General features: G+C 35.6%; 1 protein-coding gene across 1 annotated transcript in view; it reads left to right on the top strand.

Moving 5' to 3' along the window:
* Nucleotides 1–10,188: 10,188 nt before the first annotated feature.
* The window catches only part of UNC13C (unc-13 homolog C (C. elegans)), a 103,458-nt gene continuing 99,349 nt past the window's right edge, over nt 10,189–14,297 (top strand). The window contains exon 1 of the mRNA XM_009994427.1: nt 10,189–13,316. Coding sequence (XP_009992729.1) covers nt 10,412–13,316 — 2,905 coding nt within the window. The 5' untranslated portion in view covers nt 10,189–10,411. The remainder of the gene's footprint in view (nt 13,317–14,297) is intronic.

The following is a 14,297-nucleotide window of genomic DNA, read 5'->3' as shown; positions in this document are numbered from 1 at the left end:
AATACACTGGTACATAATTATTTTTACAATGATATACCAGTGTATGTAAGAGGTTTTATTCTAGAGCTGTTCGATTTACAAATTGTACTTAAAAAGCAGCGTATCCCAAGATATAATTACAAACAAAAATACAAGCATTGCAGAAAGGGAAAGCTACAACCAATAAGCTTTACTAGAGATTGTTAAATAATTTTAAGTACTGCCTTTTATTCAAGATATGCTTAATATATCTTTGAAGAAAATCACTGAATTACAAGCTTCTCTGTTACAAATTTCAGCTGCCAGGAAGTCCAAAGTTTTGGTTTTTATACAGAAAACGCCTATAATTTACTAGCTGAGAAATAATATTTAATATGGCATTTCACTGCCATTTCCCACAATTAGATGGGATAATGGTATACCTGTGGTTTTATGCATATAAGTGTTTTGTGAAACTGTTACACTTCTATTAAGTGTGCACTTTGTTTTATATAGGATCACACTGGATGTATTTCTGTAGTTCTTCATATGTCAGTTTTAAATGTATCTTCAGTATATGTAAGGCTGAATGTAGCCTTACACAGACTGATAAATCATCTAACATTTGAAAAAGCACTCGTTGTATTCTGTACAAGAAACTTTACTCACTGCATGCACAGCAGTCCATTCTGCTATTTGAATCCCAGTAAACAAATCCCTGAGTTCTACAGTCTAGTTCTTCTTTGGGAGCATGTAATATACTTTTCATGGAAAACAGATATGCTTTTTATTACCTGGAGCATCCTCAAATAATTATGGAATGGTATTGGTTATGAATCTACTTAGCAGATTCATTACCAAAAATCATCTGTTGTTGATGAAAGCACAGCTGAAAGAAGTAGCTGTACAAATGTTTCTCTGGCTCATGGCAGACTGATAAATAGAAGGTTGGGTGAAATATGGCCCTACCAAGCAAGAGATACTGCTTCCCACTGTTATCCTTGTGGCCACGGGCGATGCACTGCATGCATTTCTGTGAGCCAGGCTTCTCAATAAGCCTGTTTTACTCTATCTGTGAAGCAGAGGGGCTGCCTTCCACGCAGGAGGGCTGTGGCTATTGCAGCAAATGCTGCATTCAGAAGCAGTGGCAGGAGGAAACAGCAGCGGGTGAAGTTACCAGCACATAAAACACCAGGATTATTACTGTTCCTTCATGTTGATGTTGTATTTGAGCAGGAGTAGGACACTGACTCCCGTTTTGCTATTACAGAGAAGAAATAAAAGCTGAGCTGCAGAATGAATTAGTAGCTAACACCATGATTACTCTTAGCTGTTAGCACAAGTTGTAGGAGGGGGGGGGGAACTGGGGCTGGGAGGAAAAAACGACTCTAAATTCTTTCGTAGTTCGTATTTGCTAGGCAGAAGAGTATAGCGATGCACTGCATGCATTTCTGTGAGCCAGGCTTCTCAATAAGCCTGTTTTACTCTATCTGTGAAGCAGAGGGGCTGCCTTCCACGCAGGAGGGCTGTGGCTATTGCAGCAAATGCTGCATTCAGAAGCAGTGGCAGGAGGAAACAGCAGCGGGTGAAGTTACCAGCACATAAAACACCAGGATTATTACTGTTCCTTCATGTTGATGTTGTATTTGAGCAGGAGTAGGACACTGACTCCCGTTTTGCTATTACAGAGAAGAAATAAAAGCTGAGCTGCAGAATGAATTAGTAGCTAACACCATGATTACTCTTAGCTGTTAGCACAAGTTGTAGGAGGGGGGGGGAAATGGGAGAGGGAGGAAAAAAATAAGCCAAAACATTTAATGCTGCCTGGGGAATACGGTGGAATTTAGAACAGCTACCGTTGCGGACTAACAGCATGCCTGATTGCACTTGAGTTGAATCACTGAGAAGCAGCCTCATGTTGTATTGTACTGGTTTTAAGGCTGAAGGAAGAACGGCACAATAGTAATGGAGTTGTGTACAGTATTTCTACCTAATGGAAAATAGTATAAAGATGATGGTATGTAATTTGTATTTTATTTTTGAGAAGAATTTAACCCAGGTATGTATCCTTTTTGTATTTTTGTATCTGGTCTACACACATTTTTCTGTTCCCTTTGTTTCCTTTCCCTGTTTTCATTCTGAACATACCTCCCACTGTTCTAGCTAATGCAATGCATTGATTTGTAACTGATTTGCTTTCTAATGCTATAATGTTGGTGAATCTGGGCTTGTGGACTTAGGAATCAACACTTCATTAAAAAAAGGGGGAGAGGAAGGCATTTTGTACTGCTGATAAGTTCACAATATAAGTTGAGTGAGACAGTATAGTATTTGATTTTACTATTAGTTGAAACATTTTAATTTGTATAAAGAGATAAATAATATAGATATATGAGTATCTGGGGAAAATATAGTATGCTTTGCTTATATTTGCCAGTACTTTTTTACCCAGTTTATGATAGGATTAGTAATAAATTGAGCTTTACAGATGCTTCTGTGTTTCTGGGTCGTGATTAATCTTCAAGATGAACACCCTGCAGCTTTCTTTTGAACAGGAAGGTTGCTTAGAATATATGCTTGATTCTGTTCCACAGCTAAAACTACATGTTAGAGTACCCTCTCTCATGTAGCTTCCCGTATCCACAGCCTAAAAACCCCCTGTAGTTATTTAATACTTTTTTGTCCATCCTTTTAGATTCGAGAAGGTAACATTAGTATTTTGCCTTCTGCAATTCCGGAAGCCAAGTAACAGTGGCTGAAACTAATTTCTTACTGTGAGATTGATGGTTCATTTTGCTTTAAGAGGAAGAATTATGTAGATATAAAAATCTAACTGTATTCATTAGCCCCCAACTTTCTTTAGTCACCTGCGTCCTATTGCAGTTTCTCTTATTAATAACAATTTATTTCAACTGGCTACTCTGTATGTAATAAGTGAATTAGAACATAAAGCTATGTGCCCTTAAGCTAAGGACACTAATAGTTCTCTTACAATGGTTATATCTAGTAAAAACATGATAAAAACATTCAAGACTTTAGAAATAATGCTGATCTGATTGTTCAGTAGTCCTGAAATCTCTAAAGACATTCTGTTGCATTTCTAATTTGGATACAACCTAGTTTTATGGAGGGGGTTTTTAGAACATGTTGATATAAAAAGGGTTAATATCAGTTCCAGCATCTTAATGCTGATGTTAACCCTTGGCTGACAGGAATTCTTGTGCTTTAAAAGCATTCAGTGGTGTAACATTATGTAATTGCTTTCTGATGTGAAAATAAACTTGGATCATAAAGTTGTAGTTATTTTTCACAGAGGACATGCTTATTTGTTGAATGAAGTTGTTGATGATTATATAAAATAGATGTCTTTATTTAATGTAATACAGTACTATGGTTTGGCAATTGCAAATGTTAAGGTTACTTGACACATTTGAGTGCTCTAAAAATCAATGCTAATTCTTACCATATAAATCAATTTCAAATACTGAGAAAAGTGTTGAGATAATGCTGTTGGGTCTAAAAGCATTAAGAATTAAAAGTAATATTTAAGGTTTGGACATATTTTGTTCATCATAAATTGCTTTTGTAAAGCATATTATGCTAGAAATTATGATTGACTGTCATCTTGAAGACCTTTTGTATAGAGAGAAGTCATGATGCAAGATAAATGAGGGGTTTTTTTCAGTGGAATTTACAGAACCTGGAGGGAGTTGTATAAAGGTTTTATGTCACTATACCATTTGCTTGATCCTGCAGTGATGTCAGCACAGCATTATCATAATGACTATATATTGCTGTGGAAACACTCAGGAAATCACAGGTGGAGTACTGAGATTCCAGATTATTATCAAGGAGGAAATGACTGATAGCTCAGAATACCTCCCAATTCACTGAAGTCTCAAGGAAGACTGAAAATTCCAAATTTTGTTTGAACTGTAGTGTTGTGACAATATAGGAAGAATGAAGCGGTGCACTAGGTTCTGCCTTGTGACACCATTATAGTAAAACAGAAGCTCTGAAGCATAAAAATTCTTTGGCACCTAAGAAGGTTCTTGTACAGATTTTGTTTTTCTCATCCGTGTTGTTCAATCAGGTTGATAGCTCTAGACCAGTGTCTTACTTTCAGGTGACAACCTAATAAACACTTCAGAGCACTCAGTAGATTGAAGCAAAGAGAGCAGAGAATTTTTCCTCTATTTTTTTCTTTTTGCAGCAAATTTAGAATTATGTTTAATACCTACCATTCTTATCAATGACTGTCATTTCAGGTGTTTAGCAAGCATGGCTTGTACCTGTGTGTACTCATCTTACTGGCTGTTACTGTCCACAGTAGTTGTAGTGGTTTGTGCTTGTGGCATTTTTCAAATGTAAATGTCACAGATGCTTGCCAGCATTTATCAAATGAAGGACCTATTTATCAAAACCTGTCCATTTCATACTTTTGTGTTCTAAGAATTTAATGGAATTAGTAGTCTCTTCTTGTTTTTCTACTTTTCATTTTAAAAATGAGGACACAACTAGGAAAAAAAGGTTAGTACATTTAGCAGAATACTATTGAAGGTGTCTTCCTGATCAGTTGCAGTCTGTTAGCCCTCGTGTGCATTAACGTGGTCAGCTACCCCATACTAACCTGCTGCTATCCAAACGGAGCACATTTTATCTCTAGAAATTTGTTCAGTAGCTTTTCACATCTAAACATTAATCTACTATATTTGGCAAATCTCTTTTTTTAATTATTTTTTTTAAATTTCCAGTCAAGGCCATTATTATTTAAGGACAAGTGCTTCAAATATAGTTTTCAGATTTGTAATATATATACAATACTACACATTTGTTTCTAAAGAAATAAATTGTGTTCTAAATGTCTTCAACAGTTTTGTTTGTAGTTCATAAACTATTGATTAGTAACTTTAGCTTCACAGTTGCTGTAACAAGACTTCCCAGAGAAATTAAAATACTATGAATAGACACGAAGATGTAGAGAGCACTATAAGTAAAAAAGAAAAAAAAAATTACAAAATAAGAGTGCTTATTTTTTTCAATTCATGTCTGTCTTCAACAGTAATTGAGGAGAAAACATCTTCAGCTCTGCAAAAAATATCCCCTTTTTTTCCATACTGGTCGTAGCAGTAGGGGTGCAGTGAAGATGACTTTTCTCTGAAATCATTGTTCATCCTACCTAGTTTTTACATTTTCTTCTAAGCTGTCCTGAAGACAATATGCCTCCATATATTACAAGGTGGTGTAGTTACAAATAACTGTTAAATCCTTGAGTTAAGTTAGTAACATACAAAGTTCTAGATATGGTTTCTGATTCAGATGCTGTTCTAAATCCCAGTGAGCCAAAGCCAGTTTTAAGTACGTGCTACTTGCATCTGTTGATATCTTTAAAGTCAATTAACTTGTATGCTGAAAGAACAGATAAGTAACAGCTACGAATGACCAGTCTCTCCATATGACTGTTAAATAAATTGGATTCCATAGTGTAGTTTATGATCATATGCGGAGGGCCTTTAGTACAGCAGCAGGGCTACTAGGCTAAAAAGTAAACAGTTGTCTTAGTAGTATTAATAGTCTCTTTAGGCTGAGGTTTGAAACATCAATCTGGGGTTAGTTGTGTTGGTAACGTTCTCTGTAAATAGGCAACAGGTTCAATGGTTGTTAGATACGTTAATAGCAAGATCTGTAAAGAAATATTGCCAGTTAATAAGCAGATATAAGGAACTTCCAAATTATATTGACCATCAATGGGAATAGCTTTCTAGCCAAAAGGAGGGAGTGCTGGCAGCACCCCATGATCTTGTGTGAATGTTGGAAGGAGTGAGAGGATAGGGCAAAACTCTGTTGGTGAAAGCCTGAGGAATTCTTGGAACAAAAAGTAATTATTCAAAACTGCTTTCTGGCTGTTGTCCTCGTCTTTGTAGGGTCTGCAGGCAAGGCCATCTATGTAGCATGTGCAGTATTAAAATGAGTAGCACTTTACCTTGAGAGGCTCACCAGTAACACAGATCAAAAATGTCAAGATTTAAGAATATATGAATAATTTAAGAATAATATAAAGGGGCAGATAATTTCTCCAAATTAAGTCCTTCTGAATTGGGTAATCTGAGATGATTGTCAATATAATGTTACTGTTACAGTAAACTAGTGAAGCAATCTCAAGTATACATAGTTATGCTTCTCTAGAGAAAGATAGTGTAGGTTTTACTCAGCAGCCACTCACTGATGGTAAATACAGTTATATCAGGATAACTTTATTCCCAGGCAACCATAAGACTAGTAAAATACCATACTCAAGAAAGCTGTAAGTCTTCTTTCCAGTTACTTTTTTATTGTTTCATTATGTTCCTGATAGTAGGAGAACCTCTCTTAGCCTCAGTTTCTGCAGCTGCAAAAATGATGGTTTAAATTTTTTTGTCATATGTCATTAATGTTAGTGAAGAATTTTGCGTATCACAAATGTTGCTTCCTATAGACAGTAGAAACTACTTTGGCAGTAACATTGCTGCAGAAAAAAGATTTTTTTTTTTTTGTTTTCCCCTACTGTCTTGTTGTTGTGATCACAAACTGCTGCGTGCCTTTTTACAGGGGGAGACTGCACTTTAGTTGATTAATAGTGTAAAAGTTAAGCAGAACTATGCTTTCTTGCTTTTTTGGGGAGACAGTCTGCATCCACAAAGCTACCTCTGAGTGAAGAGGTCTGCTGCTCTACAGGTTCATGTACTGGGACCTTAGCAGAAGGTCAGCAGTGATCTAGTTATTATTTTTATATACTGAAGTGATTTTTTAGAGATTATTCTATTTTATTTCCTTATAAAAACAGAGGGCTGGATTTGATAAAAATTAAAAAAGAAGGGGAAATTCTGAGGGTCTCTAGTTCAAACACGTAACTAAAATACACTGCTTACCTTATTTAAAAAGTTATCATTCTTAACCCAGGCTACTCTACCTTACTTCTACTTGACGTGTTAGTTTTGGACTTTGGAATAAGATCCTTTACACATAACGCTTCCAACTGACAAGATTTGTTTTGACAATGCTTTGTTATCAACAAACTATTATCATCAAGTATCCTTGAAATCAATCCAAATTACCTGCTCACCATCAAGTTAACAAAGGTCTATTTTCAGACTTGCTGAGTAAAAATTTGAAAGAAGTGTTGTTGTGTCCATTCTTTAAAGAAGGAACCCATTAACAATTTCATATATTTCTAGTTTCAAAATTCATATCACTTTCCAGTTTCCTACTTTGTAACCATCTAGCATAAAGTCTGTGTTTTACTGCTGTAACATTTCAATTTGACTCCTTATGCTTGGAATGATTTAGAATAGGTTAACCTATCTGTGTTCAACTTTTTCATATATATGTATTTAAGTAAAAAAAATAAAAAAAAATAAAAAAAAATAAAAAAAAATAAAAAAAAATAAAAAAAAATAAAAAAAAATAAAAAAAAATAAAAAAAAATAAAAAAAAATAAAAAAAAATAAAAAAAAATAAAAAAAAATAAAAAAAAATAAAAAAAAATAAAAAAAAATAAAAAAATAAAAGAGGAGGTTATGATGGTCTATTGGGAGACCTGGATAAAACCATAAAAATAAATCACCAAATAACATCTTGTAGCTCATTCAAATAATTTTCTTAGGGTCTTATGTGCTTCTCAAAAACTGTTTCTTATTTCTGAATGTTTTAACCTACGCTGATTTAAAATAAGAACAAACTTATGCAAATCTTTGCAAAAAGAAATTGATGAGACCTATAATGACTCAAACTTGATTCCAAGTGTAGATACACAATTTTAGAAAATGAGTATTTGACAGAGCAATGGTAGGCTGTGAACTGATGAAGAGATCATATGACTAATATAGCTGAGATGGAATGGAACTCGCATGAGGGAACATAAATCTGCTCCATTTAGCAGATCTGCATGTATTTGTAACAGTACAATTTGTAACTTACTATGGCGTTGTCAGAAACTGAGTTTAAATTGAGTATTGAATTTGCAGCTATTTATAATACTTTCACTTATTTCTGATAAAAAGTGTAGTTCAGACATTGAATAAAACATATGTATGACTGGCAATGAAAATAAGTAGATATGTTCCAGATTCCAATGATAACTTCATTATTTCTTGATGTTTTGCAGGCTGAACTAGTAAACAAAGTTTCTAGCCTGTTTATATGTTGTTGGTTTGAAGTATTTTCAATGAGAAGGATGTCCAAGTCATTTAAGGAAAGTTTTTATGAGGAGGCACTTAAAAAGCTGGAGTTGTGTGGGCAGAGGAGGCAGGCAGTAGCACTTCAAATTCTGTCCAATAAATGGTTGCAAACATTCAGTGCAAGAGCTGAATGGTTAGCAAGTGTTTCTACATCTGGAAACATGCCTTTGTTGAAAAGTTTCCCAGGATGTTTCCTTCCTCTCCTAATATGTGAAAAACAGGCAGCGTTGGTTTTACTGAGAGCTTTCTAATATTCTGGGATGCTGTTTTCATACCTTGAAAATTGTGTGCAGTCTCTTTGAGCATTCTTTTCGTTCCAAACTTTGCTTGCTCTTAATTCACTCTTCGTATTCTGACTTTAGGCAGAAGCCTGGAGGAAAAGGAAGCCACAAGCTGAACTGATGCATATAGCTTAAAAATGTGATTCATATTCCATAAATATTTCACCTTTTAAAAAATAACAGGCAGCAACTTTGGGAAAGATGAAGAGTTATTTTCTCTTCTTGTCCTGTTTGCTCTTGGGCTCCATCAGAGTTCGGTGATAATTGGAAAGAAACAATTTTGTTTATATCCCCTGTTCCAGGATTCCAGAAGCCACCCAAGCTTTTACCAGCTTTGCTTGGGCTCTGTGCAACCTAGTGCATTTTGCTGCTGCACTAGGAATCAGTAGCTAGTGTTTATTATTGACCGTAATATAGTGTAAGGTCACCGAAGACAAACTCCATAATGAAAAGCCCAGTTCTTGAGGTGTGTGAGCAGACCTTAATGTTTCATGCAGTGCCATGCTCTTTGCAGACAAGGACAGTCCATATTTTTCACTCCTCTTAAGACATCACAGAGCAAATGTTAACCTTTTATAACCTCTGTATCTAAATAAACTTCTTATTCTGCCAAAGAATTTTTAGTGGGTTTAGAAACAGAAATGGCTATTTTAAGAACTATTTGTTCATTGAATTTCCCTGAGCTATTTGTTTTGTTTTTATTCTGCAGCTATAAGACTGGGAGGTGAGTGATATGCTGTGCAAAAGAGTATATTTAGATATTTAAAATGCATTGACTACATTGCTATAGAATAGAAGCTTCTGTTTTATGCAATAATAGCTTCCAGATACTTAATGAAATCTTTCCTTACCCTTCCATATTTTAGATCAGATTGCTTTCCTATTTTATCTTTAGACTTGTACATCATATTTGTTTTTCCCTCTGTCTCTCATTTTGTGTAGTTTTTTTTCCTTCCTTTATTTTCTGTGACCAGAACAAAAAGCTTGGTAACCTCTGTGGGACTGTTCCATCAGTTGTCATTATGATTTTCTGTTATTTTCTCTGGTGGTTTTTCTTATCTTCTTACAGACTCATGAAGTAATTATGCCCACTTAAAGTCCTGGTTTAACAATGTATGTTACAGTTTCATATAACAGTAAAGCATCTATTTCTCAAAACATAGTCACGTGCATAATTCAGTCTCAAGATAGAACAGTACTTCATGGATACCATACTGTTTCCTACTTTGCTCCAAAAGATTGAACCAAAAGAGACCTTTCTACTTCTATGCTAGAAACAACTGTTGTCCTGCTGGTTCTTTGATCACTGCTGTATATCATATGAATATAAATTGAATGTCATAACTCTGAAAGAAACCAGACAGCATTCATAGCATATATCTCAGTTAAAGTCAGAGTATTAAATGGGACAAAAAGTCCTTGTAAATAAGTAAAATTTATTGATTTATGTAAAAAATATTTGCCTAGAACTGCTTTCAGCTTTAATTATTCATGAAAAAGCCTATTCAGACAATTGTGGGGAAAGTATAAATAAATACTTAACTCCTCAGTGTTTCCGTTGTAACCCAGTTAAAACAACTACAGTGTTACTGAATGATACGTTTGTTTGGCAGCCACTGTAATGTCATTCCCTCCTTTTTAGACACTTCAAGAAGCCATGCGCAAGAGAGTGAAATTTTGCAAGACACGCAAAACCCCTTCAGGATTTGGTTTTGAACAAGCAGATGTGTGATTCTTTTTGAATTACTTTTTTGTCCTATAATACCAGAGCATCAGTAATTTATATGTCTATAGCATCTGTTGATGAAATATTGCTGATGATCCTGTTGGAGATACAAATGCTTGTCTGGATCAAAAGTTGTGCTATGTGGAGACTGCTTAATGTAGATTACATTCCACGGTTTCTGCCTTCTTAAAAGGCCTGATCTCATCTTACATATATAAGATTTACAAGGAATGTTTACAAAGAAATCGGGAAATAGTACAAAAAGGAAAGACAGTTGTCAGAGCAAAAAGGAAGAAGACTTAACTCAGATTGGACAAACAAAAAATCCCAAATTTTCAAATACTTTAAAAAGCACTGTTAAGAAGATTGCCAAGTGTCCATCCGCTCGCAACTTATCGACTGAAGAAAAGGAAAATAACAGAGAATTTTCACTCTCTCCAACTTTCAGTTACAGAGTTGCTATTGCCAATGGACTGCAAAAGCATATTTTTGTAACAAACGATAATAATGAAGATATAGTTCAAGATCTGTCTTCACATGATAGTTCATATTCTGAGTCGTCAAGTGAAGTAAAAGCAAATAGCAAGAAAACCGAATACTTATCACACACAATGCCTGTGAGACGCAACAGAAAAAGCTTAAGCAGCCTTGCACCGTCTGATGGAAGTTCTGATGGAGAACGCACCTTACACAGCCTGAAGTTGGGAGCTTTACGAAAACTAAGGAAATGGAAGAAGAGTCAGGAGTGTGTCTCATCAGACTCAGAACTAAGCACCTGGAAGAAAACATGGGGCTTAAGAAGTAAATCTCTAGACAGAACTGGCCGTCACCAGAAATCAAATACTCTTGAACCTGGCTTTAGTTCATCAGGTTGTATTAGTCAAACCCATGATGTTATGGAAATGATCTTTAAAGAGCTTCAGGGTATAAGTCAAATTGAAACAGAACTCTCTGAATTAAGAGGACATGTTAATGCTCTGAAAGAATCAATTGATGAAATTTCTACTAGTGTAGAAGTTGTACAAAATGAAATTGAGCAATTGCGAACTGGATTTGTGCAGTCCAGAAGAGAAACTCGGGACATACATGACTACATTAAGCAGGTTGGCCATCCAGGAAGCAAAGCAAGTCTTAGATTTCTAAATGTGCCTGAAGATAGACTTGAAAAAACTGAAAACCTAGTTTACAAAATATTAATTGATAAAATGGGGTTCTCAGAGGCACAAAGCACTATTAAAATAGAGTTTGCCCAAAGACTGGGGCAACAAAGAGACTGTCCAAATGCAAAGCCAAGACCCGTTCTAGTTTACTTTGAGTCATCACAACAGAGAGATTTGATATTAAAGAAGTCTTACAAACTGAAGGGAACTGGCATTGGAATTTCTACAGATATATTTTCCCATGAAATAAAAGACAAAAAAGAAAGAGGACTACCTTCCTCTCAGACATATGAGAGTATGGATATGAAGCTTTTACCTGTGGAGACAAAAACAAAAATGCATGACTGGGAGTCACCTGACAGTGATAAAGACTTGGAATCAGATATAAATAAGAACAGTTACGCAAAGGTAACAAAATCAGCACTTCAGATTAAAAAAAGCACTACAAAGGGGAGTATTGAGTCCACAAATACTAAAGACCTTAAGAGAACTGCTGATGATAGCACCTTTTCCAACAGAAGAAATTATGACAATCAGTCACCAGAATTTGACAACATGGAAAAACAACTGAAGACCTATTATTCAGATGTGACTCCTCTATGGCATTTACAGAATGACTTTGCAACACCAAAACTTAGCCGTTCAGAGTCAGATTTTTCAAAATTGTGTCAATCTTACTCTGGAGATTTTTCAGAAAATCAGTATTTTAGCAGAACAAATGGCAGTTCACTGTTGTCTTCCTCTGATCGAGAACTTTGGCAGCGAAGGCAAGATGATGCTACAAACTGGTACAGTAGTTCCCAGGAACAGACTTTTGTTCAAGATGCACAACAGTATCCAGAGCAAAATGAAGTAGAGAACACAGAAACTCTTGACAGTGGAGTAAGCAATGGAATAATAGGTGCATCTGCAGACAAAAGCCACTACAGCGATTCTCAGCTTTCTTTACGTGATGATCTTTCCCCGTGGAAAGACTGGAATCAGTTGGAACAAGGGGCAGATCTGGGCCTAGACTCATCCACACAGGAAGTTTTTGTGTATGATTTGAGCAGCCCTTCAGATCAACAGACAGATTTTGGAAAGTGCCAAAGTTCTGACCTGCAGTATGATACTGAAAGCTATGATTTCACTCTTGATGGTACTTCTCCATCTTGTCCAGGCCTTGATAGTGAAACACAAAGTCAGTGGACTGGCCAACATGATGATTATCAGGAAACAATCTCTGTCTCCTCTTATCAGAATCAAAACAGATTACCTATGATGTACCGAAGTCAGAGTGAACTACCAAGTGATGACTCTGAAGAAACAGCCCCCAAATCGTGGCATAGCCGATTAAGCATAGATCTTTCTGATAAGACTTTCAGCTTTCACAAATTTGGATCCACACTTCAACGTGCTAAGTCAGCTTTAGAAGTGGTCTGGAATAAAAGTACACAAAGTTTAAGTGGGTATGAAGACAGTGGATCATCTTTCATGGGAAGGTTTAGAACTTTATCTCAGTCTACTGCAAATGAATCCAGTACAACACTTGATTCTGATGTTTATGCTGAGCCTTATTGCTACAAAGCAGACTATGAAGAAGACTTAATTGCACCCACTGGTGAGAATGAAACAGACTATGTAGAAGTAATGGAACAAGTCCTCGCTAAGCTAGAAAATAGAACTAACAGCAGTGAAAATAGTGAGCAGGTCCAAGAATATGAACTGGAGCAGCCTTCATATGAAACACCGTATGCAATGCTACCAGAGAAGCAATGTGACACACAGTTTGAAAGTGTGGTCAGTGAAGAACAGTTGGAAGTTGAAAGTGGTATGACTGCAGACATAGAAGTAAGGGAAGATGAAAATCAGAACATCCCAGAGATACTTACTGTAACGCCAAAGAAAAAAAGAATACGGCCGTCATTTAAAGAAGCAGCTTTAAAAGCATACAAGAAACAAATGAGTGACTTGGAAGAGAAGATCCTTGCTGGAGGTAATACTATTTTAGTATTGTCTTTTAAGTAAAACATTGATCTTACTAGATTTGGGCGTTAATTTCTGTATAGTACCTGATCCCATTTCTTCTTAATTTTGTGACAAAAATTCTGTTTGTCTGGCTTTTTTTTATAGAGTGAAACCATCCCACAGAAGTCAAAAGGCTAAAATTTTACAAGTTCATTTGAAGGAATTTTCTGAATATATTTAGGAAAACATGTTTTTAATCAATTGTGTTGCTATTAATTTCAGTAACTTAAAAATTAAACTTCACAAGATTTAAATCCTTTAAAAATAACTAAATAGTACACTGTTCTTGGTTTTCTTATAGCTTTATAAGTGTATTCACAGGAGTAATTCAGAGTCTTCCCATATTGCAGTGCTTTAACAGTTCTCAAGGCATGGTTGGTTCTGTATTCACCCTGATGAGCAGTGTTTTGCATCCTCTAGTCAAACTACAATTTGTCATGTACTTATGAGTGCAAGTTTAAACTTATTTTAATACTGTCCTTAGTTGTACTCCCAGCAAGCGCTCAAACAAGTAGTCAGTCCCCAAAACAGGGAAGAGCAGGGTGAGGAGGAAAAGAAAAGCCTAAGTGGTAGCATCCATGCACAAAGCAGTGCTAGAAAGGAGCTTAATTCCCTGAGGGTGTTGACACAAATTAATTCATTATCGTTATCTTTTGTATTAACAGACTTCAAAGCAGTCATACACATAACTTTAATACCTCTAGTAATATTATAGTGATTCTCAATATTAACATACACTGTAATACTAAAGTTATAGTACTGCATGTGCATTTAATTGGGAGCACATAATTACTGTAGCTAGCCAGATGGTAATTGTCACCTTGACTGAATCTTTGCTTTCTTAATCTGCCTTGAAAAAAGTAATAACCTGATACATTCATTTTAAAGATTAAGAACTGAGCCTTTAGCCAAAGATTGTATTTAGTAATAATGAGCATCCAAAACTAGA

Source organism: Chaetura pelagica, unplaced genomic scaffold (genome assembly GCF_000747805.2).
Source record: "Chaetura pelagica isolate M959 unplaced genomic scaffold, ChaPel_1.0 scaffold222, whole genome shotgun sequence".
NCBI classification, from domain to species: domain Eukaryota; kingdom Metazoa; phylum Chordata; class Aves; order Apodiformes; family Apodidae; genus Chaetura; species Chaetura pelagica.
Note: the sequence above shows the minus strand (reverse complement) of the source record. Positions and strands in the feature narration are given on the sequence as shown.